The sequence below is a fragment of the Marmota flaviventris genome, chromosome 14, assembly GCF_047511675.1.
Source record: "Marmota flaviventris isolate mMarFla1 chromosome 14, mMarFla1.hap1, whole genome shotgun sequence".
Lineage (NCBI taxonomy): Eukaryota > Metazoa > Chordata > Mammalia > Rodentia > Sciuridae > Marmota > Marmota flaviventris.
Window position 1 is genome coordinate 7,300,296 of NC_092511.1, and position 24,472 is coordinate 7,324,767.

The 24,472-nt window shown below is 50.7% G+C and overlaps 1 protein-coding gene and 1 long non-coding RNA gene across 3 annotated transcripts; one reads left to right on the forward strand and one right to left on the reverse strand.

Annotated features, from left to right (window-relative positions):
- Positions 1–2,836: 2,836 nt before the first annotated feature.
- LOC114094601 (uncharacterized) lies at positions 2,837–13,254 on the reverse strand. 2 transcript variants are annotated; one of them, XR_003583093.2, is made up of 3 exons: positions 13,081–13,254; positions 6,587–6,691; positions 2,837–2,991 (listed from the first exon to the last, which is right to left on the reverse strand). It is a non-coding gene; the product is annotated as an uncharacterized lncRNA (long non-coding RNA). The 2 variants fall into 2 exon arrangements; XR_003583092.2 differs by having other exon boundaries at positions 6,587–6,694.
- A 251-nt stretch (positions 13,255–13,505) lies between these two features.
- Cimip5 (ciliary microtubule inner protein 5) lies at positions 13,506–20,785 on the forward strand. Its single transcript, XM_027937769.2, has 3 exons — positions 13,506–13,729; positions 18,911–18,950; positions 20,594–20,785. Exons 1-3 carry the CDS (start codon positions 13,506–13,508, stop codon positions 20,783–20,785), a joined length of 456 nt encoding a protein of 151 aa, XP_027793570.2.
- The last annotated feature ends 3,687 nt before the right edge of the window (positions 20,786–24,472 follow it).

The window sequence follows — 24,472 nt, forward strand, 5'->3', positions numbered from 1 at the left end:
GACAGCGACTGGGGGGGCGATGGGAAGGTGAGAAGCAGCGGCTAGGATCAGAGGGACCAGCTCACGTGCATCTGGCAGGTTCTGCACAAAATAAGAAAATGCAGAAAGCAAAGGAGAATCCACCTGCCAAGGGCCAGGGAGAGTCCTGAGACTCAAGATGCGGTCAAAAGCAAGATCCCAAAGCTGGAGGGACACTGTGGACAGCAACAGGGAGGGGACTTCCCCTTGGTGTGAGGCAGGCAGATGATGTACAGCGGCATCAGCCAGAACATGACGTGATATTGGTTTCAAAACTCTAAATAAAAATCATCGTCAAAGTAGGACTGTACAGGGGCTGGGGATGTGGCTCAAGCGGTAGCACCCTCGCCTGGCATGTGTGCGGCCCGGGTTCGATCCTCAGCACCACATACAAAGATGTTGTGTCCACCGATAACTAAAAAATAAATATTAAAAAAAAAAGTAGGACTGTACAACTGGTGAAATCATCCCTTGAGAATGACGGGAAATGAAGTTACCTACAGGGAAGTAGAAGCTAAGTGAACTTACCAACAGGTCCTTGGTAGAGGAAGTTCTAAAGGAAGTCTTCAAAGAGAAGAAGGTGGAACCCAGAAGAAAGGCTCCAGATTAGCAAAGAAAGGAAATAGGCCAACAGGCTAAATAAGCTCGGACTAAATGAAGCAACCATAACTCACTTGAGGAGTAATAAAAAGGAACCAAAAAACTGGCTAAAAAATAGCTTAAAATGGGACTAGGTAATTATAGTAAAAAGCATTCTAAAATTCTTGTATTTTAGACAAGATGAGAGAAGGACAGAAAAATTGCATAACTTCAGAAATTAAATATATATGTTAGAAAATATATATATGTATACATATGTTAGAATTTTAAAGAAATCCACTAGCAATTAAGCAATTTTCAAAGAGCTAAGGAAGAGAAATACAATTTATAACCTTCAAAGTAACAGAGAATGGAAATGAGTTTCCAAAAGGCAGTACCAAATGTGTACCAAATAAGATGGTAGGAAATAAATGTAAGTTATCAACAATTACAATAAATATAAATGAACTAAACTTGCTAGGTGAAAGACAGAAGTCGTCAAATAGAATTTTTTTAAGAACAGGCTTCTGCTGTTTCCAAGAAACATACTTAAACATAAAGCTTCATCTTTAAAATAAACTGATGGGAGGAAACAGCAGCAAATATTTACCAAAAGAAAACAGCGGAGCCGTGTTAACGGAGGAAACTGCTTTGTCGACAGTGAACTCACCTCCTAGTGACGCAAAGCAGGCCGGGAAGGTGCCACCGTGCTGAACCTGCACACCTAAGGACACGGCTCCAGGACAAACCCAGACACCCCGGGGACCTGACTTCTGACTCACAGAATTGAGCACCCCGCGGGAGTGGCAAGGACCCAGGGAAAGGCCGAATGTGACAGAGTGTCATTAAGACAGGGCCACTCATAGTAAGTGGTCATTGTTAAGGAGAAGGCGTCCCTGTGGAAGGCAAGCCTGGCCTGGGACAGTCCAGAGCTCCCGGGCACAGCCCAGATCCCATTTGAGAGCAGCCAGGAAGCCTCCAGATCCTCTGCCCACCCCCAAACCACACACCTGCTAAGAAGGTCACAGACAATATCAGGGTTTCACAGACACCCTGAAAGACTCCTGGAACCTCCCAGGTTCCTGGGGACCCTGATATAAGGAGATGACAGCCAGACAACTAGAAAGCATGCCACAGGACAAGGTTTAGGAGCCTGGGGCCCGTCCTGAGAAGAGCTGCCTCCTCAGAATCTGAGAGACAGCCTCGGTGGCTGGAGAGCCGTCCTGGGCAGGTCTTGCTCTCGGCAGCTCTAGGGGTCAGAACTGAGGCCGGCGGCAAGGCTCAGGGGTCCTGAGAGAGCATTTCTAAAGGGAGAGCGCCTGGCTGTCCTCGGTGATGCAGAAGGACAGCAGAGGCCCTGGGGGGGCTGCCCAAGGACCAGCGGCTCCCGAGGAATGCAGGACCTGGGGGTCCTGTCCAGCTCCTCAGGATCCAGGGATCAAACAGGGACGACAATTGTGGGGATCTGCAGCCTCCCGCCTGCCCTCCGGGTCACCAGGTGGAATGGCACCGGGCATGCTGCAGGTGGACCTGGAGGTGCATCTGTGGAATTTTACTTCTAGCAAAGAAAAGAGACAGTGAGCAAAATAACTTGTGAGTGATGAAGGCAATGAGGGGACAGTGACAGAGGCCATCGGAGAGCCGGGTGGGGACCTGGCTGTGGGAAGGCTTTAAAACGAGTCTGAAGGGCAAGTGGGGCCAACCTGGATCAGAGTCCAGGGAGAAGCGCAGGCGGAAGGTGGGCACCTGGCAAGGCCAGAGCCCAGGCGAGGACAGGGCTGAGGGGAGTCGTGAGAGGCCTGGTTTCAATTCTCCCCAGAAAGAGAACCGCGCGCTGGTTAAATGAACCCCAAGGCTCTGACGAAGCCCACTGCTCACTCTCACTTTTGCTGATGGTGCTTTTGGGGTCAGACCCTGGAAATCATGGCCAAGATCAATGTCACTCTTCTCCTACGTCTTCTCCTGGAAGTTTTATAGTTTCAGGAAAAACATTTGAGTCTTTAAATGATTTTGAGTTGATCTCTGTCTGAGGTATAGACAAAGTTGCCGTTCAAGGGGACGACGGGGCCAGCGTCTCTTTGCAGGGTTCTTCCTGCCCAGGTGAATCCAAGCCTCCTAAAACTTACAATCTCAGATAATTAATAAGTAACAAAACACAGACACTCAGAAATATATTTACATAATGCAAAGAACATGGGTTCTGGAACTAGACAAAGAGAAAATGGCTTCGGTGGTTTATTTAAGGGGGTACATCAAAGGCAGAGGTAAGGTTTCAAAGGCAGAGTCTTGCTTCCTGATATCTTGCAGTGCAGGTTGAGTGACATCTTGGCAGGTCACACCCATCTCAGGTACTATATGGGCCATGGCAGAGCGGGAAAGAGATTCACACTGTCCCTGGGCAATTGACCAGAGGAAATGTCCACTGGTTATTCCCAGACACTAGATGTCTCTACCCAAGAGGCTTTCATGCACGGTGACCCACATGCTACCCATGAACAGCTCGGCTCGTAACAGGCTCCAACTTCATTCTTTTGTTTTGGTACTGGAGATTGAATCCAGGGGAGCTTAACCACTGAGCCACGTTCCCAAAGTCTTTGTTTTTTTTGTTTTGAAACAGGGTCTTGCTAAGTTGCTCAGGTTGCTGAGACTAGCTTTGAACTCCCAATCTTCCTGCCTCAGTCTCCCGGCTAACTCTTTTGAATGTAAAATGCTCCTACAGGGGCTGGGGTTGTGGCTTAGTGGTAGAGCACTTGCCTAGCTCGTGTGAAGCACTGGGTTTGATTCTCAGTATCACATTAAAAAATAAAGATATCATGTCCATGTACATCTAAAAATATTTTTAAAAAAGAAAAATAAAATGTTCCTACAGAGCAAGGAAACAGATTGAAAAGGGTAATCTATGGAATGGAAAAAAATATTTGCAAACTATATATTTGATAAAGGATTAACACCCCAGTATATCAGGAACCCCTGCAACTCAATAGAAAAGAGGCAAATAACATTATTTAAAAATAGGCAAAGGATTTCAATAGATATTTCTCCAGAGAAGATATACAAATAGCCAATAGGTATATGAAAAGATGCTTAGCAACACTAATCATCAGGGAAATGCAAATCAAAGTCACAACAAGATGCATAAACTCACACCTGCTAAGAGTGTTATTATAAAAAAATAATAGTAATAATAATAATAAATAAGGCTGAGGCAGGAGGAGCAAGTTCATAGCCAGCCTCAGCAATTTATCAAGGTCCTAAGCAACTTAGCAAGACCCTGTCTCAAAATAAAGAATAAAAAAAGGCTGGGGTTGTGGCTCATTAGTAGAGCGCTTGCCTCGAATGCATGAGGCCCTGGGTTCAATCCTCAGCACCACATAAAAATACAAACAAAAATAAAGATCTTGTGTCCATCTACAATTTTAAAAAAGGAATAAAAAGAGCTGGGGATGTGGCTCAATGACAAAGCACCCCTGGGTTACTACCGAAAAAATAAAGCAAAAGGTAAATGAGAGCAAGGGTGTGGCCGTATCTGAACTGTGTGCTGGTGATAGAAACGATGCAGCCATTATTGAAAAGAGTGGATTGCCAGGTGGCATGGCGCACACCTGTAATCCCAGTGACTTGGGAGGCTGAGACAGGAGCATCACAAGTTCAAGGCCAGCCTCAGCAACTTAGCAAGGCTCAACAACTTAGTGAGACCCTGTCTCAAAATAAAAAATAAAAAGGGCTAAGATGTAACTCAGTGGTAAAGCACCCTGGGTTCAGTAGCAAAAGAAAACATTATGGAGGTTCCTCAAAAAAGTTATAATAGAACTACCAACACCACTTATTTATCCAAAAGAATTGAAATCAGGATCCTATGTTCATTGCAGCACTATTCACAATAGCCAAGACACGAAAGCAACCTAAGAATCCACTGGTGGATAAATAGAAGAAGAAAATGTGGTGTTACACACAACACAACCTTACTCAGCTTTTCTTTTAAAGGAAGAAGGAGGAGGAGGGGAGAGGGAGGGAAGGGGAAGAGGAAGAAGAGAAGGGAGCGAAAGAAGAAGGAAAAGAATGAGGGGGGAAGGAAGAGGGAGGGGGAGAGGGAAAAGTGGGAGGGAGAAGGAGAAGAGGAGGGAGAGGAAGAGGAGGAAGAGGAGAGAAGAAGGAGAATCCTGTCTGTGCTAGACGGGGATGGGCACCTGGAGGACAGGATGTAGGTGAGCGGAGCCAGCCAGCGTCGGAGTCAGCATCTAAAACAGTGAAGCTCAGAAGCAGAGTGAGTGGCTGGCAGGGGCCGGAGAGGGGTGGGGAGCTGCTACTCAACAGGCCTGAAATTTCAGTTATGCAAGAGGAACCAGGGCTGCAGGGCTCCATCAGGCCTGCCGGGGACAGTACAATCTTGCACACTTAAGTTTCTGGAAAGGGCGGGACTCGCGTCAAATTTTCTTGCCACCATAATATGCATTTAAAGTAGTAATAATAAATGAGACCCAAGGCTCTGATAGCGAAGATCTGTACAGATGGGCATAATAGCTGAGAACAAGACAATTAGTCACGCTGCAGGCAAACTGGGATAAACAGGGTTCCGATGGAGCGCAGATGAAGCCGGAAGAACAAAGCCGCCTGGCAGGACCACCCCGCAGCTGCAGAAATGACCAGCGCTCCCTGTGGAGACCAGCCCCGTCCAAGCTGCCCACAGCTCCCCAGCAGATACCTGCTTTGTGACAGCAAACCAAGTCACCCAACACAGGGGACCTCATTCCTGGGGTCACTCACTGTCTGTGGGCTTCAACAGCATTGGCATGGTGCCAGTCAGCACCATGCCGACCAGATGCCTGCGCCTCACAGGAACTGAACCCCAGATGGGAGGTTCATTTTGCCATAACCCTGGGGGGCTGTCACACTCGCACCTTACCAGGGCTGGACTGAAACTTAAAGAGCGAAGCCCTAAAGGAGGGTGTGCGCACACCACCCCAGCCACCAGCACTGCCCTGGGCCAGTGCACACTAGGAAGGCTCTGAGAGCCCTTGGGGGAAGGAACCTCTCACCCAGGGCTCCCTCTAAGTGCTCGCTCTTCATCACCACGTCTTACCACCTTTCTGCACAGAGTCACTAAGTGAATTTCAGCCCTCATGCACAATGCAAGAGGTGTCCCACTCCAGTGCCCTGGGGCCCGGGAGAACTTACAGGAGCTCTAAGTGCAAACCCATTCTCGTTCCCAATGGGCAGAATGGCTCTAACAAGAGCAGGGCTCATAATTCAAGCCCGTGACTGGGGTGGAGAATTCTGGAGCAAACATCTTCCCTGGACTGTGTGTGGAGACCCCCAGGGACCCCCTCCTGATTGACAGGTTCCTCTCCAGTTTATAGAATCAATATATCTTAGGAGGCTGCTATTGGCCTTCGCAGTGATTAAAACAAGATTAACACTGGCATACTAATGAGCCAGGAATTATGAACGTTCCATCAGCACACAAAATATTTTTCCATCCAATTTGGCAAATCCTTGTTCCCACCATCATTTGCCTCCAGTATCACTTTCTCCTCGAAATCATTGTCAGACATTTTCCTTTAACAGGCCTCCCTGCCTCCTCTGATTAGGGAAGAGAGAGTTCCCCTCAGGGAGTAAGGAACAGGAGCAGGAATGTGGCCTCAGACCCCCGAACAAGGAGTCCAATCCGCACACCCACCAGCCTGGAGATCTTGGGCAAATCACTCTGGCTGAGCCTCTTTTCTTCACTGATCAACTGGGGCACAGCAGTGTGTCCTCGTGGGGTTACGTGAAGACGATGAGACGGCAGCATGCACGGCCAGTGCCTGTCAGCACGAAGACCTAAGACGACCTGCCCCTGCCAAGCAGCTCGGAGCCAGAGCTGTGTCCTGCCCCACCGCCCCCACACCACACTTGAGGGCGTGGACCCCTCCTGCCAGAACCTCACACCTCTGAAAACCAAGCATGGGGACCCCGAGTTCTTCCTCCCTCTCCACTTCCCAGCCCTCACCCTTAGAGGTGCGATGTTCTCCGTGGCCCTTGGGCATACGCTCCTCTTCCTTCAGAAGCCGGGCTCGGGCACTTCTCTGGGAGATGGCAGAGGGGGAGCACCGACCTGCTGGGAAACCAGAGCGCAGGACCTGAGCACTCAGGAGGTCAAGGCCACACGGAGCCCCTCCACCACCTGACCTGGCCGTTCCTCGGGTGAGATCATCTCAGTGACCCCCATGTTCCTTGCCAAGGTTTTCCAAAGAAACAGAACAATGGGATGTGTATGGATAGAGGGGGCTGGGGTGTAGCTCAGTGGCAAAGTGCCTGCCTCGCGTGCCACAGCCTTGGGTTCCAGCCCCAGCACCACACAACGCAGAGAAAGAGGGAGACAGAGCGGGCAGCCGCACACTGTCCGAGGCTGAGGAGGCCCAGGTCCGTGCTCAGCAAGCTGCAGGCCTGGGAGCTGATGGTCAGTTCTGGAGTCAAGAACAGCCCCACTGTGGACGAGCACGGCAATGGCCCTGGCACCCGCCTTCTCCTCCTGTCCTTCAGGGGCAGGTTGGGGTGAGGATGTCCATTCTCCAGGGAGGAAGACAGGAGGGGCTTCTGGGTGAAGAGGAGCCAGGAGGAAGCTTGGCCTGACGCAGATCCCACGCTCCACCTGGCCAGGTCCCCCCCACCCACCCCAACCAACCAGCACCCACACCCTCTGTCTCCAGGTAACCAAAGCTGCTCCTTCACCACCCATCAGGCCAGCACCGCAGCAGGCAGCCTTTTGTCTTGCTGGGTCAGAGAGGGACTAAGGCCACAGGCATCAGTCTACAGGGGTAAGAGCCGGCCCTCAGCCCCAGGCTGTTCCCAGCCATCCTCCATGGCCCACGGGTATGTTGAGCTGTAAGCAGGTGTGCCCACCTCAACCAAATCCATCAGGGGCACCCACTCCACCATCTGTCCACTGCCCCACGGGAGACCTCTTGCCCCTCAAAGCCTCTAGTTCCTTCCCATCTTCACCCACCTCCCCCATCACCTGGGCTCCAGCCACAGGCACTACTTGCAAATTATGCCACCCTCACCTTCACTCCTTTGTCCACGCTGTTCCCTCTACCTGCTATGCTGTTCCCCCTCCTCTGCTCCCCGCCTGACCCAGCTACCTGGCAAGCTGCCCCAGCTATCGGGCTTAAGCATCCCATCCCTGGAGGACTCCATCGAGAAGGCACAGGTGGCAGGGGTGCAGCCCACTGGCCAGTCACAGCACAACAGCCCCACCTGACAGGAAGCAAAGGAGCCCTGTCATCGACACCCCGCGGTCCTGCCACTCTCTGGTCCACTCCGTAGCCCTCTGTAGACACAGAAGGCAGGGTAGCTGGGAGGGATCCGAGGACAGTGATGCTCATATGGCAATATGACCTCATTCATGTCCTTTCAGCCAAGTGGTTGACACTGAGCCTGGAGCCTTAGCAGGACTAGCTCTCCCACTCCTCTCAGCAGCTGGAACTCAAGCACTCCACCAGAAGGACAGCACAAATTCAGGTGGGCCTGGGCAAAAGAGCATTTTTGATATAGCAGTAGAAGCCAGCCAGTCAGGGACATGCGCACCTGGCCCCCAGCCCCTGGTTCCAGAGCCAGATGGAGCCAGATGGTGGTGTCTCTGCCACAATGCTGGCCTTTCCCTCAGGACACCCACAACCTTCTCTCTCCTGGTCTCTGCTGGCTCAGAAACACCTGCCAGTCAAGTTGCTTGACAGGCCTTGTCCTGGTCCCTGAAGCCTCACCTGAGGGTCAGGCCAGGGGTCAGCTCCTGCCCCAACAGCAAAGGGCAGAACTATAGGAGGTCTCTGAGACAGAATCTCCTAGTTGTCACTAGTTGGCAGTGTCCTCAGCCCCTCCCCAGTAACCCCATTCCCAAGCTCCTTATTAGAGCCTCCCATCAGACACCTACTGTGCAGAATCAGAGGCTGATTCCCAACTCCTTGAGTCAGACCCCCAGGGAGACCCCACACACAGCAGCCAGGGACAAGCAGGGCTCCCAAGCTACTCAGCCAGGAGTTAGGCTAATCCCAGCTGAGGTGTGGGAGCCAGCTGGGCCCCCTGCACAGGTCAGCAGGGCCGGGCAAGTCCTGGGCTCAGATGCAGGCTTGGAAGGGCAAAAGCAAAGCAGCCTAGGCCGCTTCCCAGACTCATGTCCTCATTAGCAATCCCACCACACAGAGCGCACCCACAGCCCTCATCAGGTGGCCTGGGAGCACTGGCTCGGCTGCTTGCATATTGATAGCACTCACATCAACTGCCCAATCCCAGGCCCCCACGCCTGCGCAGCAGGAGGCTCTGCGTCCCTTCTGATTGGCAGATGCCTGGGCCTACCTGTTCACCCTGCTGGAATCCATTGTTGAGGAGGACTCTCTGTGAGCACCTGACCCCCCAGCCCACTGCTGCCTTCTCCATGGACTCCTTCTTTGGACGTCGCACTTGTTTTCTGTCTTGGATCAGAAACAGTCACAGTTGACCATGGAGGGCTAGAAGAACCACAGTGATTCTGCAGGCCTGGTGGAGGATTCCTAGCTACAGGCTGCCCCCTGCTGCTCCAGGTGGGGGTTGCAACCACCACCACCCGCAGATATCCCAGCAGGGCTCAGATCTTCAGAAATATAATCCACCCAAAACTTTTCTCCCAGCATGAAGTCAGCTGCCCATCAGTAGGAAGTTGCAGAATAAGGAAAATAAGGACCATGCCCCAGAATATTTTCTCCAATGCTGAACATTTCCACAAGCGCCAGGAATCTAGAGTCTTCCAAAGATAAACCATGGAGTTTATATTTTTTATATAAACAGCTAAAGTAAAGCTGTTTATTGTGGGATGCTTTTCCTCTGGAAAAAAAAAATGCTAAGAGCCAGGCGGGGTGGCACATGACTGTAATTCCAGCTACTCAGGAGACTTAGGCAGGAGGATCACAAATCTGAGGCCAGCCTCAGCAATTTAGCAAGACCTTGTCTAAAAAAAAAATGTAAAGTCTGGGGATGTAGCTCCATGGTACAGTGCTCGCCTAGCATGCAGAGGCCCTGGTCCCCAGACCTGGCAGGGTGCTCCTTGCTGTGCAGTGGGGCCAGGTCTTTCTGAGCTCCAGTTTCTGTCCCTACGTCCACATGTGACCAGCTCCAGCTCATCTGACTGCCACCACACTTCAGTGAGGAATGCCAGTGAGCGTGCCATTTGACTGCTATTTTTAATGTAATTATCTATCTGGGAGTTTTAAAATCACATCCCAGAGGCTCGATTGGATTGCAAATGCAATGTGTCTAATTGCTGAAATTTATCAAGGAAGCACCTGGGGAACCAGGAGTAGTCTGGTGTTAGTCAGCTGTGCCTGCCCCAGGCCCGAACAAAGCACTGGCTCTCAGAGTCCAGCGGGAGTGGCTTCCTCTGCCAGGCCCTCCACCCATGCCTGTGTCCTTGGACAAGTCACTTGACCCCTTGAAGGTTTTGTTCATTTTCTCATCCATAAAATGCAGCTGATGCTGTTCCTAGGAGATGACCGGGACTGAAGGGAACATCATGTGTTCCTGGCACACAGTGGGGACTGAGTGCAAGATGGGTTTATCCATCATACATCCTAGAAGGAGTCTGAATCTCTATAGTCTGTTCTGGATTGAACTGTGTTCTCCAAATTCATATAGTGAGGCCCCCAGCATCCCAGAATGTGACCTTGTTGGAAAACAGGACCATTGCAGGCGTTATTAGGATGAGGTCACTCTGGAGTAGGGTGGCTGTAATCCTTATAATCCTATAAGAAGGGGGAATTTGGACAGACCCACATACTCTGGACACCATGTTGACATGAGGACAGAGGTCAGAGTGTCACCTCCACAAGCCAAAGAATGCCACAGATGGCAAGGAAACCACCTAGAGCAGGGGAGAGGCCTGGCACAGATTCTCCCTCAGCCTTGGAAGGAAGGGACCCATGACACCTCAACTTCAGACCTCTGTCCTCCCGGCTGTGCCATGAGGGACTACTGTTGTTCAAACCACCCTGTGTGTGGCCTTTTGTTACAGCAGCAAACTAACACATAACCCAAGAGACTTCATTAACTATGTCTGCTTCTGAATAATCCTAACCAGTGGGCCCAGCAGGCCGGTCGGAGCCTGGACCGAAGCCCAGTTCTCTGGACTCCCAATACAGTGCTCTCTCCACTGCCCCTGAAGGCCATCCTTAGAAGCTCCCATGATTCTCTTAAAGGCGTTTAAGAGTTGTTAAAAAGTCATTATAGCCAAAAAAGGAGGGGAGGGGTGGATCCATGAAGAAGGCCAACAGAGCAGAAGAGAGGAAGGGAGAGGGTGGGGAGGCCCTGGTAAAGGGGATCTGCCCAACCAAGCTCTTCCTGCACATGAGGAGCCACCACAATCCTCTCTGTATAGTGCATCCATTAAAATCACAATGAAAGAAGGGAAACCCGCAGAGTGGAGTGCAGGTCAGGAGAGGGCAACGGGGAGAGAAAGGGGGGTGCTGGGAATGAGACGGATCAAGTATGTCATGTGCATGTACTAATAGGGCATTATGAATCCCGCTATCATGTATAGTTATAATGCACTAATAAAAAAAAGATATTATTGTCAATGCATCATCTTAGGAATGAGGAAAGTTGGGTGATAAAGTGAGCAAATAAAAACTTGATAAAAATCTGTCAAACCAGGTGCAGTGGCCCACGCCTGTAATCCCAGCAACTCAGGAGGCTGAGGCACGAGGACCGAAAGTTCAAAGCCAGCCTCAGCAACTTAGTGAGGCCCTAAGCAACTTAGTGATATCTTGTTCCAAACTAAAAAACAAAAAGGGCTGGGACATGGTTTAATGGTAAAGTGCCCCTGGGTTTAATCCCTGGTACCAAGAAATTATTATTATTTTTGTTGTTGTTGTTAAGCTGGGGCTGGGGACCCAGGGTAGCTCAGTTTGCCTGGTATGCATGAGGCCCTGGGTTCCATCTCCAGTACTGAAAGAAAGAAAAGAAAATTGTTAACCTGGTTAGAGTACTATATTAGAAAGGAAGGCATTTATATGCAGAACATCTTTTTAAATTATTAAATAGGATATGCTATGGGGAAATATTCAAATACCACCAAACTACGAAGCAGAAAGTGAAGGCTCCTATAACTCTGCTCCCTAACGATATCTTCTGGAGACCAAGAGGTTCATCCTAACGGCCTTTTTCCTGCGAATCCAACACAGAAATACAATGACGAAAAGAGAATCATAACACGTGCACTGGTTATTTATTTGTTCTGTTGTTATCCTTTCATCCAATATTTGTTTTGCTTAATATCATATTGAGAACATCTTTGTAAGTAATGGTATTGCAGTTCAACCAGTCTTTCATCAAGTTTAAAAGTAGCTAAATACAGGCAGGTCTTCCCCCAGCTACAGAGGAGAGATGGAGAGTCGTAGCCCACAACTCTGCCTTCTGATGATGTTGCTCACAAGGTCAGAAGTCCCAGCCACTCAAAACAAGGAAGCCTGCATCCCCCCCCCTCCCTGTCTCCTCCACCCAGACCAGGGCATGGTAACCTCACCTGGTTTTTGGCCTTTTCCTGATGATTCTATGCCCTGAAGCTCTCTCAGGATGCAGGATACAGTCCAAAATAGCCCTAGACACCCCCACCCCCACCCCGCGCGCGCGCACGAGCGCACACACACACACGCACACACACCAGCCTCAGGCCTTGCCTCCTCCCCATTTCTCTCAAAATATCCAGCTCTCTTACATCTGAGCTTTTACACTCTCCTGGATTTTTTCACCAGATAAATCTTTTTCACCTGTGAAGGCCAGCTCTTTGGCCTCTGCACCCCTGGGCCCCTGCGCAGGCCTCCACTTGGCACAGTTTTGCCCTTAGCTACTGTGTCTCCTGCCCAGCTGGACAGAAGGGAGCAGCAGGCCCAGCTGCATCAGCCACAGGAAGTCTCAGGGGAGGAACTAGGAATCTGCCAAAGAGAAGAGGGAATGGCACAAAGCCCAGAGAAGCCCAGGCACCGAAGGCCTGGGCAGAAGTGATGGGGGTGGCTGAGCAGGTCAGCTGAGCCAGACCAGGAGAGGCCCTGGGTGCCACCAAGAGAGGGCACCTGAACCAGGTCAGGGCAGAAACAGTCCAGAACAACAATCCCCCGCCTTGAGTTCTCATGGTTTCCTTCCTAAAATCTAATCTCAAGGTCCAGCTTTTTGGGTGGTAACTGTTGACCTTGGACAGTCTTGTTGGTAAGGACCTCAGATTGCTTATCTGTAGAATGGGGTTAGAGGCGCCTGCCTTGGATGGTTGGGAGGCTCAGCAAGATAAAGGGTGATGCTCTCAACTCTCCTTCACAGAAGGAGCAGCTACTAATAAGGCATCATCATCACGCAGTCCCCGCGGCTGGCCCACATTCAGAACCCCTTCCGTATTCCCAAACAGGAAGCAGAAGCCCAGCAGCCCACCCCTCCCGCGAGCCTGCGGCGACCACCAGAGGGCAGAACCTGGCTATTAGCACTTTTCACCTTAAGGGCCTCGGGCGGATCCCCACGCTCCCCTGCTCCCCGGGCGGCCGGGATCCCCGGAGGCTGGACTCTGCTGTTCCTTCCCCACAGTGGCGACACCTCCTGCCTTCGGGCGGGGGTGGCGGCTTCTAAACTGGGCATCACACAGGCTAGGAACTCTGCCCCCCACCAGGGCTCGGGTGTCTCACACAGTACGGCCACACACGCCCGGGTCCGCCCCTTCCTGGGCACCCTGGGAGCTGCCGTTCCCAGGGCGACAGTCAACACAGGCAGGAGCTCCTTACGCAGCGGGGCTAAGACGTTTCCCAGCCTGGAGGCTTGTGTTCTCATCGGCCACTCTGAGATCGGGGTGCAAGGGGACAGAGGAGGACCCCTGTCAAGCCCTCCAGGACTGAAAGGGAGGGAGGACCTCAGGCAGCGCCCCCATGGGGACCCGCCCCACCCCCGGGCTCCAGAGAACCACATCAGCGGGCTACCGACTGCCCACCACCAGGCGGCCGGCCTCAGTCTCCCCGGCTGCCCGAGGTGGCCCTGCGGCCGGCAGGGGTCTCGCTGGTGGCGGCCAGGCCCCGCGGGAGGCCCAGGGCGTGCAGCAGGACCAGCTGTGGCGGGAGCTGGTGGAGGCCGAGGGGCGCGGCCGGCGGCGCTGGTGAGTGTCGGGCTCTGCCTCCTCCTCCCCGACGCCTGCCGTCGACGTCCGGGAGGTCCAGAGAAAGGGAGCCCGGGTGGGAAAGTGATCGGGGCCGCGGGTGCGAGAGAGGCCGGGCCGGGCGCAGGAGCAGAGGAGGTTGCGGGAGGAGGGAGGCCCTCGGGTCCCGGCAGCCCCTGGAGGGGCGAGGTCCCCAGTCCCCCAGAACTGCCCTCGGGCTGGATCCCGCGGAGGAGGCCGGGCAAGGCCGAGGGGAAGCCGGGATGGGGCTGGAGCTGCGCTGCGCTGCTCCCGGGCACAGGCCGCCTTCAGCGCCCACTCGGCGGAGACCCCGCCTTGGCCGCCGCCCCGGGGCGGGGGGGACGCATTCCCAGGACAGCCAAAGACTCGCACGGAGATCGATACAGTTTCCACGTTGTCCTCGGAGGGGATGGCTGCGGGGGAGTGAGCTCACGGAGACCTCTCCGGAGAGGTGACCAGCAGGCGAAGGCGTGAGGAGGGGCGGAGGATGAACTCCATGCATTTAAGAAAAAACAGCAGGGGCTGGGGTTGTGGATCAGTCATCCCCAACCCCTTGTGAGACAGGGTCTTGCTAAACTGCTGAGGCTAGCCTTGAATTTGACATCCTCCTTGTTCAGCCTCCCGTGTCACCGGGATTACAGAAGAATGTGCTGCACACCCGTCCTCGTTTACATTATTAAATGACTAGTTAAAGAGAGCTCTAGAATCTATCCTTGTCGCAAAACTGAAATTTTACACCTGTTCATTAGCACTGCCTGCTTCCCCTTCCCCACCTTCTGACTTTTCAAGTGCCTCTGATATCAGTATGGTCATGCAGTATGCAAACATCACCCCCACTTTTGCTTTTCCAAGTCTGGCTTACTTAGCTTTATGTCCTCCACGTTCATCCGTGATACAGCATATGGCCGAATCTTCTTTTTAAAAGCTGAATAATATTTATTTATTTGTTTATTTATTTATGGGGAGAGGGAACTAGGGATTGAACTCAGGGGCACCTGATCACTGAGCCCCATCCTCAGTCCTATTTTGTATTTTATTTAGAGACGGGGTCTCCGTGAGTTGCTTAGCGCCTCCCTATTGCTGAGGCTGGCTTCTGTTACACGAGTAGATCACAGTTTTGTTTACCCATCAATTTGCCCATAGATATTTAGGTTCACTCCCCACATGTTGGCAATGGTAAACCATGCTGCAATGAACATGGGAGTGCATATCTCTCTTCAAGATCCAAACTTCAATTTTTTTCAGATAAATATCCGAGGCAGGATTGCTGGACGTTATGGTGGTTCCATTTATAATGTTTTGAGAACTGTCCATGCTGTTTTCCATAGCAGCCGAACTATTTTGCATTTCCCCCAACAGTGTACAAGGTTTCCAATTTCTCCACGACCTTGCCAACACTCGTTGGTTATCTGTTGTGTTCTGATAACAGCCATCCTCCTAACTGGGTGAGAGGGTCTCATTGTGGCTTGGCTTTGCATTACCTTGATGATGAGCAGCTTTGAGCATCTTTTCACATGCCTGATGACATCTGCATGTCTGCCTTGGAAAAGTAGCTATTCGAATCTCGAGCCTAGTTTTCAATTGGATTATTTTGTTTTTTTGCTATTAAGCTGTGGGAGTTTGCCATGATTTGGAAGTTAACCCCTTATCAGATAGGTGTTTTGCAAATATTTTCTCCCCTTCCGTACATTGCTCTTTCATGTTGATTGTGTGCTTTGCTGCTCAGAAGTGCTCTCAGTTTGACATAACCCCTCGTGTCTACTTTTGCCCTTGTTACCTATAGTTTTGATATCCTATCCATGAAGTCATTGCCAAGACCAGTGGCCTGAAACTTTCTCCTATGGCTTTGAGTTGATTTTGGAGACCATCTAAGAAAAGGGTCCAGATCTATTGTACACCACAAAGGAAACAGGAAGTTTGAAAGGCCTCCTGCAGAATGGCACAGAAGATTTGCACACCAAGCAGGTGTGGGAGGAGGGGCAGGAAGGAGTGAAGGAGGAGGGACATCCCAGCCTAGACACTGGAGTTTGAAAAACTAACAGAGAGGAGCAGGTCCATGACAAAGCTCTGGTCACTGACAAATGGAGTTCCCCAAGGGCAGTGGGAGGTGTGCTTCCAGACACTGAAGACCTTGGGGGAGGACGAGGGCTCCTGGTTCCCGGGAGCTAAGGGAAGTGGGAAAGGAGTGACTGCTAACAGAGATGGGCTTTCTTTTGAGGATGGTGAGAATGCTCTGGACTCAATAGTGGCCATGGTCGTGCAACTTTATGAACATACCAAAAACCCCTGGGTTGTACATTTTAAAAGGGTGAATCTTGTGATATATGAGTTCAATATCAGTTTTTAAAAGGAAAAGGCCAATGTTGACACCAGCAACAAGAACAGGCTTCCCATGAAGAACACAGAGCATCCATAAGAGAGAACCCAGGACAGACTTGCAGACCTTCCCGAAGATCCCAGAAGTCACCAGGGGACTGAGAAGCCAGAGGAGAAAGCCAGGAGGCCAGGAGGCACAGAGACCAGGAGGCCAGGGTTTTGGAGGCCAGGAGAGCCCCAAGCAGAGCTTGCCAGTAGAAATATAATAAAAGCCACATACACAATTGTAAATTTCTAGTAGCCATCTTTAAAAATGTAACAGGAACATTTTAATAGTAAACTAAACCCTAAATATCCAATTTATTACCATGTCTACATGAGGTCAGTCTATAAAGTTAATGAAGAGACATTTTATATCCCTCTTCGTGCCAAGTCTGAAATCCAGTTTGTACTTACACCAAGAGCACCCTCATGAGGACCTGCCACCTTCCAGGTGTCAGCGAGCCAACCCCATCCCACCTCACCAGAGGGGAGACAGACTCCTAGGAGGAAGGAGCTTTGCCACAGCACACAGGCAGCTGGACACGCATGAGAACTTGGCACCTTTCCTCGGCCCTCCCTAGGGGTCAGCGTGGCTCTGAGAGTCCAAATGACCGAAAGAGCCCTTCCTTGAGCAGCAAAGGGGGGGATGGGATGGGGATGTCAAGACAGTGACAGAGGAACCACAGCAGGCAGCAGAAGGGGACACAGAGCGCCCAGGAGGGCACAGGTGTTACAAGGTGTGGGTCAGAGTCTGCACCTGGCACAGTTAGACAACCTGGAAAAGTCAAGTAGAACTTCTAGAAATAAAAACATATAAAACTGAAAAGTAGGGCTGGGGTTGTGGCTCAGTGGTAGAGCGCTTGCCTTGTACATGTGAGGCTCTGGTTCGATCCTCAGCAACACATTAAAAAAAGGATAAATAAAATAAAGGTATTGTGTTTATCTACAACTAAAAAATTTTAAAAAAACGGAAAAGTACAACAAACTGAAGTGAGAATTCACGAACTCAAGATAGACTCAGATAAATCACTCAGGAAAACAAGAGGGAAACTGAACGAGATGGTCGGAGCTCCCCAAGCCGAAATGAAACATTTGAAGAGCAAATGTGTGGGAATTTTCCAGAACCAAAGAAACACGACTCCACAAATGATGATGGATGTGTTCCTCACAAACAGATTTGGGTTCCCAAAGAGAGAGGCCCCAGGGCAGGGGTGAAGAAAGGGACCAGCCACGTGGTCTTGCAGGGCCAGTCTGAGAGCAGGAGGACAGGGCTCCACAGGAGGTCTCTGCAGGAGGCACTGTTAAAGGAGTTGTGGGCCACCTGATGATACTGACTGAATGGACACTCTTGAGAGGGGCTTTAGGATTTTATTAGAGCATTTGGAATCAATGATCATAGACACCTAGAAAACTGGAAGCAAATGTAATTATTAGACCTAGAAAAAAGACCAAGTTGCATAAGAAAGGAACAGAGACCATATTCTGCTCCTTAGTTCATCAGTGAATAGTATTTTTGATTTATTTTTCCATTGCTGGGAATTAAGCCCAGAGCTGTGAGCATGCTAGGCAGGGGCTCCACTGAACCACACCCGGCCCAAGGAACAGCATTCCTATGACCGTCCCACATAAATAATACATATCAAGCTAACCAAGACCTACAACTAGTTTGGAAGGATGGCGGGAGGGGAGGCAGGTCAGAATGCCAACTCATCCGTCTCCTATAACAGGAAGTCAAAAGAAAGTATAATTTTTTTTTAAATCAAGCAAAGGTTAGCATAGGGTTTCAAAATATGAAGGCAGAAGGCTGAAGAAATAGCTAAAAGGCTAGGGACAATTTGACTCTAGGACATGGGCTCAGGAGCTGTGAGGCTAGGTGCAGAGAAAGCTGTATTTATTATGTCTTGTAAAGTTATTTGACTTTAGAAAAATAGATTCCAATAAAAATCCAACTACAAGGGCCTGTCATGCCATTCTCCTACCCCCACCTTCTCTGCACACACCCTGCAAGGTTCCCAAGGCTTGGGGTGTGGAAACTGGCTTTCCTTCACAAAATACTTGAGGTCTCCTAATGTGGCCTTCTGCAAATGCAGAGATGTGGTAAAATTGCAGCCATCCGTTTCCTTAGCAACAGAGTTACCACTCTGGGAAGTCATCAGTCATGAAAATGTGTGTTCACTTTATAGAATGCACCATAAATACCTGGTTGACACTTGGCATTTGTTCCAGTTAAAAATTATTTTAGAACGGGGCTTGGTGGTGCATGACTACAATCCCAGCAGCTTGGGAGGCTAAGGCAGGAGAATGGCAAGTTCAAAGCCAACCTCAGCAACTTAGTGAGGCCCCGTCTCAAAATAAAAATAAAAAGGGCTGGGGATGTTGCTCAGTGCTTAAGCACCCCTGGGTCCAGTTTCTATCAGGGCCCAGCCTAATACATATATGTGCCCTGTGGCACATGCCTGTAATCCCAGACTGGTGAAACTGAGGCGGCAGGATCGCAAGTTTGAGGCCAGCCTCAGAAACTTAGTGAGACCCTCAACAACTAAAGGAGACACTGTCTTAAAATTAAAAAAAAAATAAAATAGAAAAGGCTAGAGATATAGCTCAGTGGTAAAGCACCTCAGGTTCAATCCCCAGTGCCAAAAAAGAAAAAAAGAAAAGTTATTTGAATTTTTGGTGATGTGATACATAGTGACATGGAATGGTTTACTTGACATAGTGAAAGTCAGTCTTAAAAATGTCTCAGAAAAAAAAAAAAAAAGTCTCAGAAAGAATTCATGCTGCCCACGTGTTCTTCCTTTCCAGGGTTGAGAACTGGAGTTTCCTGAAAGACTATGACCCGATGGTAAGGCAAAACACGTTCCTGTGAAACACACTTTTAGTGTGAAAATTTATTAACTTTTCCCCTACATTCATCTAACATTTACCAAGGATCTACTTTGTGCTTGATACTGGAATGAGGAATAAAATAGCTGTAAGAAACACAGGGTCTGGGAAAAGAAAATATTTATACAGAACATTCAGAACTGTCCCCCTAGTACTTGCTGGTTTTATTGATGTGAGTCAATGGAAATGGCAGGCATTTGCTGATGAGACCCTTCTGCTGATCCAAGATGCATAACATGCGTGTGCCCAGCCAAGGAGGAGAGGGAGCCTGGGTAAAAACACTGAGAACGAATTTCCCGAGTCCTGGCTTTCCTTGGCCTGCAGCTCCTTCCTGTCTTCAAAGCCAGATCAAGGTAGTCCCACCTCCAGTCCACCCTCCACTTTGCCACCAGAAACTGTAGCTCCCCCAATGAAAGGCTTTCAATCAATCGGGCACTGTGGCACCAACCTGAAATCCCAAGGACTTGGAAGACTGAGGCAGGAGGATTGCAAATTGGAGGCCAGCTGGGGTGACTTAGAGAGACTCTGCCTGAAATTTTTAAAAAGAGGGCTGGAGGTGTCGCTCAGAAGTAGAGTGCTTGCCCAGCATGCACGAGGCCCTGGGTTCAATCCCCAAAGGAAGGCCACATGGGCAGGGGCTGTCCCGGGTGAAAGCCGGGATCTCCTTATCTGACTGATCATGCTGCTTCTGTCAGATGAAGGGTGGCACAAGATGACTCTAAGGAGGCGCAGATTATTCTTAATTCCCACACACTCGTTGGTGCACTCAGCAGCAGAATTCACCAAGGCCTGTGCTCGGATGCTCAGAGGGCCGACGCATCAGAGCCACAATCTGAAATCACCCCAATAGATTAAGGAGTTGGGGACAGTCACGGAACTCACGTGGTGGAACAGCAGGAGTGAGAGAGCTGCAGCCACTCGCTAAACCAGAAGGACCCTCGTGGACATGGTGGTGAAGAAGGAGGCAGACACAGGAGGCAGGAACAGGCTGGAGTTAGAGGTCAGATCAGGTTGCCTTGCCGGTGGAGGCAGTGGCTGGGGGTTGAAAGGAGGGGTCTGGGGAGCTGATTTTTTTTTTTTTTTTTTAATCTAGACAGGGTTAGCAAACATGTTTGTAAAAAACTTTTGAGCTATGATCTGTGCATTTTTCTGTATGAATGTTACACTTTAAGTAAAAAAACACGCACACAAACACACACACACCTCTGTCTTCCCTCCATATGGGAAGAAGAGGCCTAAGGCAAGGTCCCTCCCTCCGTTGCCACAGTCACAGAGGAAAAGTCAGGAGGCCTGGGATGCCTGGGGGTGCCCAGGATGCTGAGGGGCAGACCTGCCACAGCTGCAGAGTCACCCCACTCTTGATGGGAGTCTTTTGTCCAAACTGGGACAGAAACACCTCACACCCACCTGCGGAGGCTGGAGTTGCTCCCACCAAGTGGTAAAGTTGGGGCTCCAACCAGCCGCTTAGTTTAGTTCTGGTACCACATACTTACCCAGCAAGCCACCTGACCTCTGTCCCCTCCCATCCTGAGGGCGCCCTGAGCAGCCAGGTCTCTCCTTTTCCCACAAGAGCGTGTGACCCGCGCTGTGCCCCCTCCTCAGGGCAATAAGAAGGAGCCTGAGAAGCTGCCGGACTCCGTGCCCCTCTTCTCGGACACACTCCCCAATTCCACAAACCAGGTTGTGGGCAGCAGGGTGGACACGCCCCTGGGGAGGACCCTCATCCGCATGGACTTCTCTGTCACCGAAGGGGTTCGGAAGAAGAAGCTGGAGGACGAGCTGCAGCCGGCCTAGGAGCAACCCCGGCCTCCGCAGGTGGGTGTGAGGTGGGGGCCTCGGCAGCCTCCGGAGGGTTCTCTTGGCTCACAGGAGATTAGGAGGATGAGAAACCTGCCAGGACCGCAGAACCCCGGCCACTCCAGCTGCTGCAGCTCAGGAACCAGGACGCCCCGACAGCCTGGGTTCCCATCCTGCTGCCCACCCTGGCCTGCAGCCTCGCTCCAGCCTCCGTGCCTCCTGGCCCAGCTGTGACACGTGTTCCCTCCAGCTGCTGAGTGCCTCAAGACGACATGCGTGTATCATCTTCTGGTTTTGAAGGTTATAAGTAGGATGTGGGTGTCACTGGGCCAAAGTCAAGGGGCCCCGGCACTGTGAGGGTTAGAGGGGGGCTCCTTTAGGAGGCTGGAGGAGGAGCCCCGGGGTGCCTTAAGTTTCTAGAGGTCACTGGCTTTCTTTGGCCTGCAGGTTCTTCCAGTCTTCAAAGCCAGCTTCGAGGTAGTCTCAAGCACACATCCCTGTCTTTAGACGGCCTCTTGAGGAGAGCAGAAACTGCAGGGACCGGAATGGCTGTTTTTCCTTGACACTTGCTTGGGTTTTATTCAGCCTTACAACTAACCTTAAGTGCTACTGTCATTTATGTGTATTACTGCACTTGATCTTCTCAGCAACCATGTGGGACAAATATTATGATACCTGGCAGGTGGAGCAATCTAGGCACAGAGAAATGAAGTCACTGGCCCAAGGTCACACGAGCTGGCAAGTGGTAAAGATGGGGTTTAAACCAGCAGGTCAGCTTAGTTCTAGTACCACATACTTAAGTAGTAGACTATATGCCACCCTTCACTCAGTTCATAGAATCCCAAATATTTAGCAAGTTATAGGGTTTTCTGCTTAAGGAAAGTCTCCAGGTCCCTGAGAAAGCATCCCACCACCACAAGAACAGGTCCTAGGTGTTACCAGGAGTTGCAGGGCACACTGCTTCCACACGCAGCCCCCTCCCCCAGGTACTCCACTTGCACACCCTGACCCTGCAAGAGTGTGGAGCAAGACCCCAGGCCCCTCTGGCCAGCAGGAGGAAGGGGGCGGGCGCAGCACACAGCCTGCAGGCTGGCTCGGGAGGAGCAGCTTCTTCCTCAGAGTCTGCGATGGAAGCTGGGCTCCCCTCCAACCTGAGATCACATGTCAGGCTAAAGGCAGTAGCCTGCACAGTCAGGGGTCAAGGTCATACCATGGCAGCATCAAATGAAGGTCAAATGCCTGCCCTCAGGCTGGAGGGGTCCAAAGCCAGCTTCTAGGGCTCCTTAAAGACCCCGTCTGAGTTCTTGCCATGAGCATGCATATATATTATTTTTATAACTCCCCCCCCCCCAAAAAAAAAGCACAGTTTCCACTTTAGGAAGAGAACAGAGAGGAGCAAAAGGTATGAGGGACCTTGAGGTCAACTGCCACTGCAGGTGGTGGTGCCTGTGTAGGTTGGAAGGACTCACCAAGAGCTTCTCTACCTGCCCCTGGAGGGAGGGAGGGGGCCAGGGCCAGGGTGGTTCTGCCACTCCTGGGAACACAGACAGTGCAGTGGATAAGCACAGGCTCTGCTTGGCATGGTGCCCAAATCTCTTTCGTGGCTGTTTTTGTCACCGTTTGGTCTCTAAACTGAGCCAAGGGCTTGGATCCAGCTCATTCCCGCTCCAGGTCACAGGGAGAGGGGGAGGAGGCGGGTGCCCAGGGCAGCATCAGCTCCGGGACCGTAGCTTCTGAGCACTCAGGTAGTAAGTACTGAGTGCATCAGCCAGCCACAGGGATGCAATGCAACGTCCCACCCACTGTCTAGCCCACAGGTCTGCATGTCACTGGGGCTTGGCTGACCTTGGCTGCGAGCTTCGACTGCAAATTTTGCCTACATGTTTTCCATTCTCTTGGATCCAGAGCCTCCTGCAGCAGTCTTCTCGTAGCCCACCACCACAGGGCCGGGACCCCTCTGAACCACAGGATGCTCAGTGGCCTCTGCACATAGAGCATGTGTCTGCACTCTGCAGCCAACCTGTGTGGCCCTGGAGATGCTCATGACCAGCCACACTCCCGCCGATCCCTGCCCCACCTGCCTTCTTTTCAAGAGGACATCTGCACTTGACCTTCCCCACCCCTGAGCCACCCACCAGAACCAAGGGAACTGGGACCAGGTTCTGACCCAGTGTCTTGCTTTGTTCCGGAGGCTGGCTGGGCTGGGAGGCCTCAGGGCCCGGGTACAGCAAGAGCAAAAGGGGCATTGTCAACAGAGAGATGTGTGGGTGTCTCAGAGCCAAGGACTGGGCAGCGGCAGGGATCTGGAAGGGACAGGAAGCAGGAGCCAAAGAGCCATCGTGAAGCCTGGAAGGATTCTTCCTTCCCTTCTGATCACTGCTTCTCTGAGCGCCTCGGCCTCATTCTGCTCTCTGGCAGACCCAGCATCTCCGCTTCCACATGATAAAAAAAAAAAACAGAACAACCACCATCCAAGTAAGCCAGGAGCACCTTCCTGTGTTAGGAAATAAGGCAGTGTTCAAACTCGATGAGGAACATAAAAGGGACAGAAGAACCAACCTGAAGGGGATCCCACGGGACATATTTGGGACAACAAATATGGAAAATGAAGGACAATAAAACCCATACCCACCAGGCAAGATGGCGCACACCCGTAATCCCACCTACTCCAGAGGCTGAGGCAGGAGGATCACAAGTTTGAGGCCAGCCTGGGCAACTTAGACCCTGTCTCAAAATAAAATAGAAAGGGCTGGGGTGTAGCTCAGTGGTGGAGCACTTGCCAGACATCATGCATGAGACCTAAGGTCCAAGCCCCAGGAACAAAAGAAAAAGAAGAGGCCATACCTGGCTACACCTGAGAAGCCACTTCCCATGGCAGTGCCCACGAACTACATTCAATAACACTAATAATGATAATAAATCTAACAATTTTTAAAATTTCAGGTATCGAGGAGGAACTCTTCTATTGAAGATAAGAAGTTATAGAGTAAATAACAACAAATCACTTTTTCCTCTTTATGGTACTGGGGATTGAACTCAGAGTGCTCAAACACAGAGCCACATTCTAACCTTTTTTTTTTTTTTTTTTTGCTTTTTTTTTTAGTTTTAGGTGGACACAATGTCTTTATTTTATATTTTTGCTGAGGATCGAACCTAGTACCTTATGCATACTAGGCGAGCGCTCTACCACTGAGCCACAACCCCAGCCCCACTTTTTTTGCATTTTATTTAGAGACAGGGTCTCACTGAGTTGCTTAGGGCCTTGCTGAGTTGCTGAGGCTGGCTTTGAACTTGTGATCCTCCTGCCTCAGCCTTCCAAGACACTGGGATTACAGGTGTGTGCCACCATACCCTAAAATCACCTTTTGGTGCCTGTCATAGCAATACTAATTTAGGTAAGAATAAAAGATACTAAAAACATTGGGCCAAAGATTCTTAGGGAACAGTAAATGCTGAAATCTAGAACATACCACCTTAACCAACTTAATAAACTCAACCCCACAAAGAGCAAGACAACTGACCCAAGGTAGTAAGTCCTCCTGCCAAATATAAGTAAATAAATAGCATAACCTGAGTGTAATCAGCAAAGAACTCCAGGCAAACTCAAACGGAGGGACATTCTGCCAAATAGTTGGCCTTGATTCTTCGAAAACATCCATGTCATGAAAGACAAAGGAAGGCTGG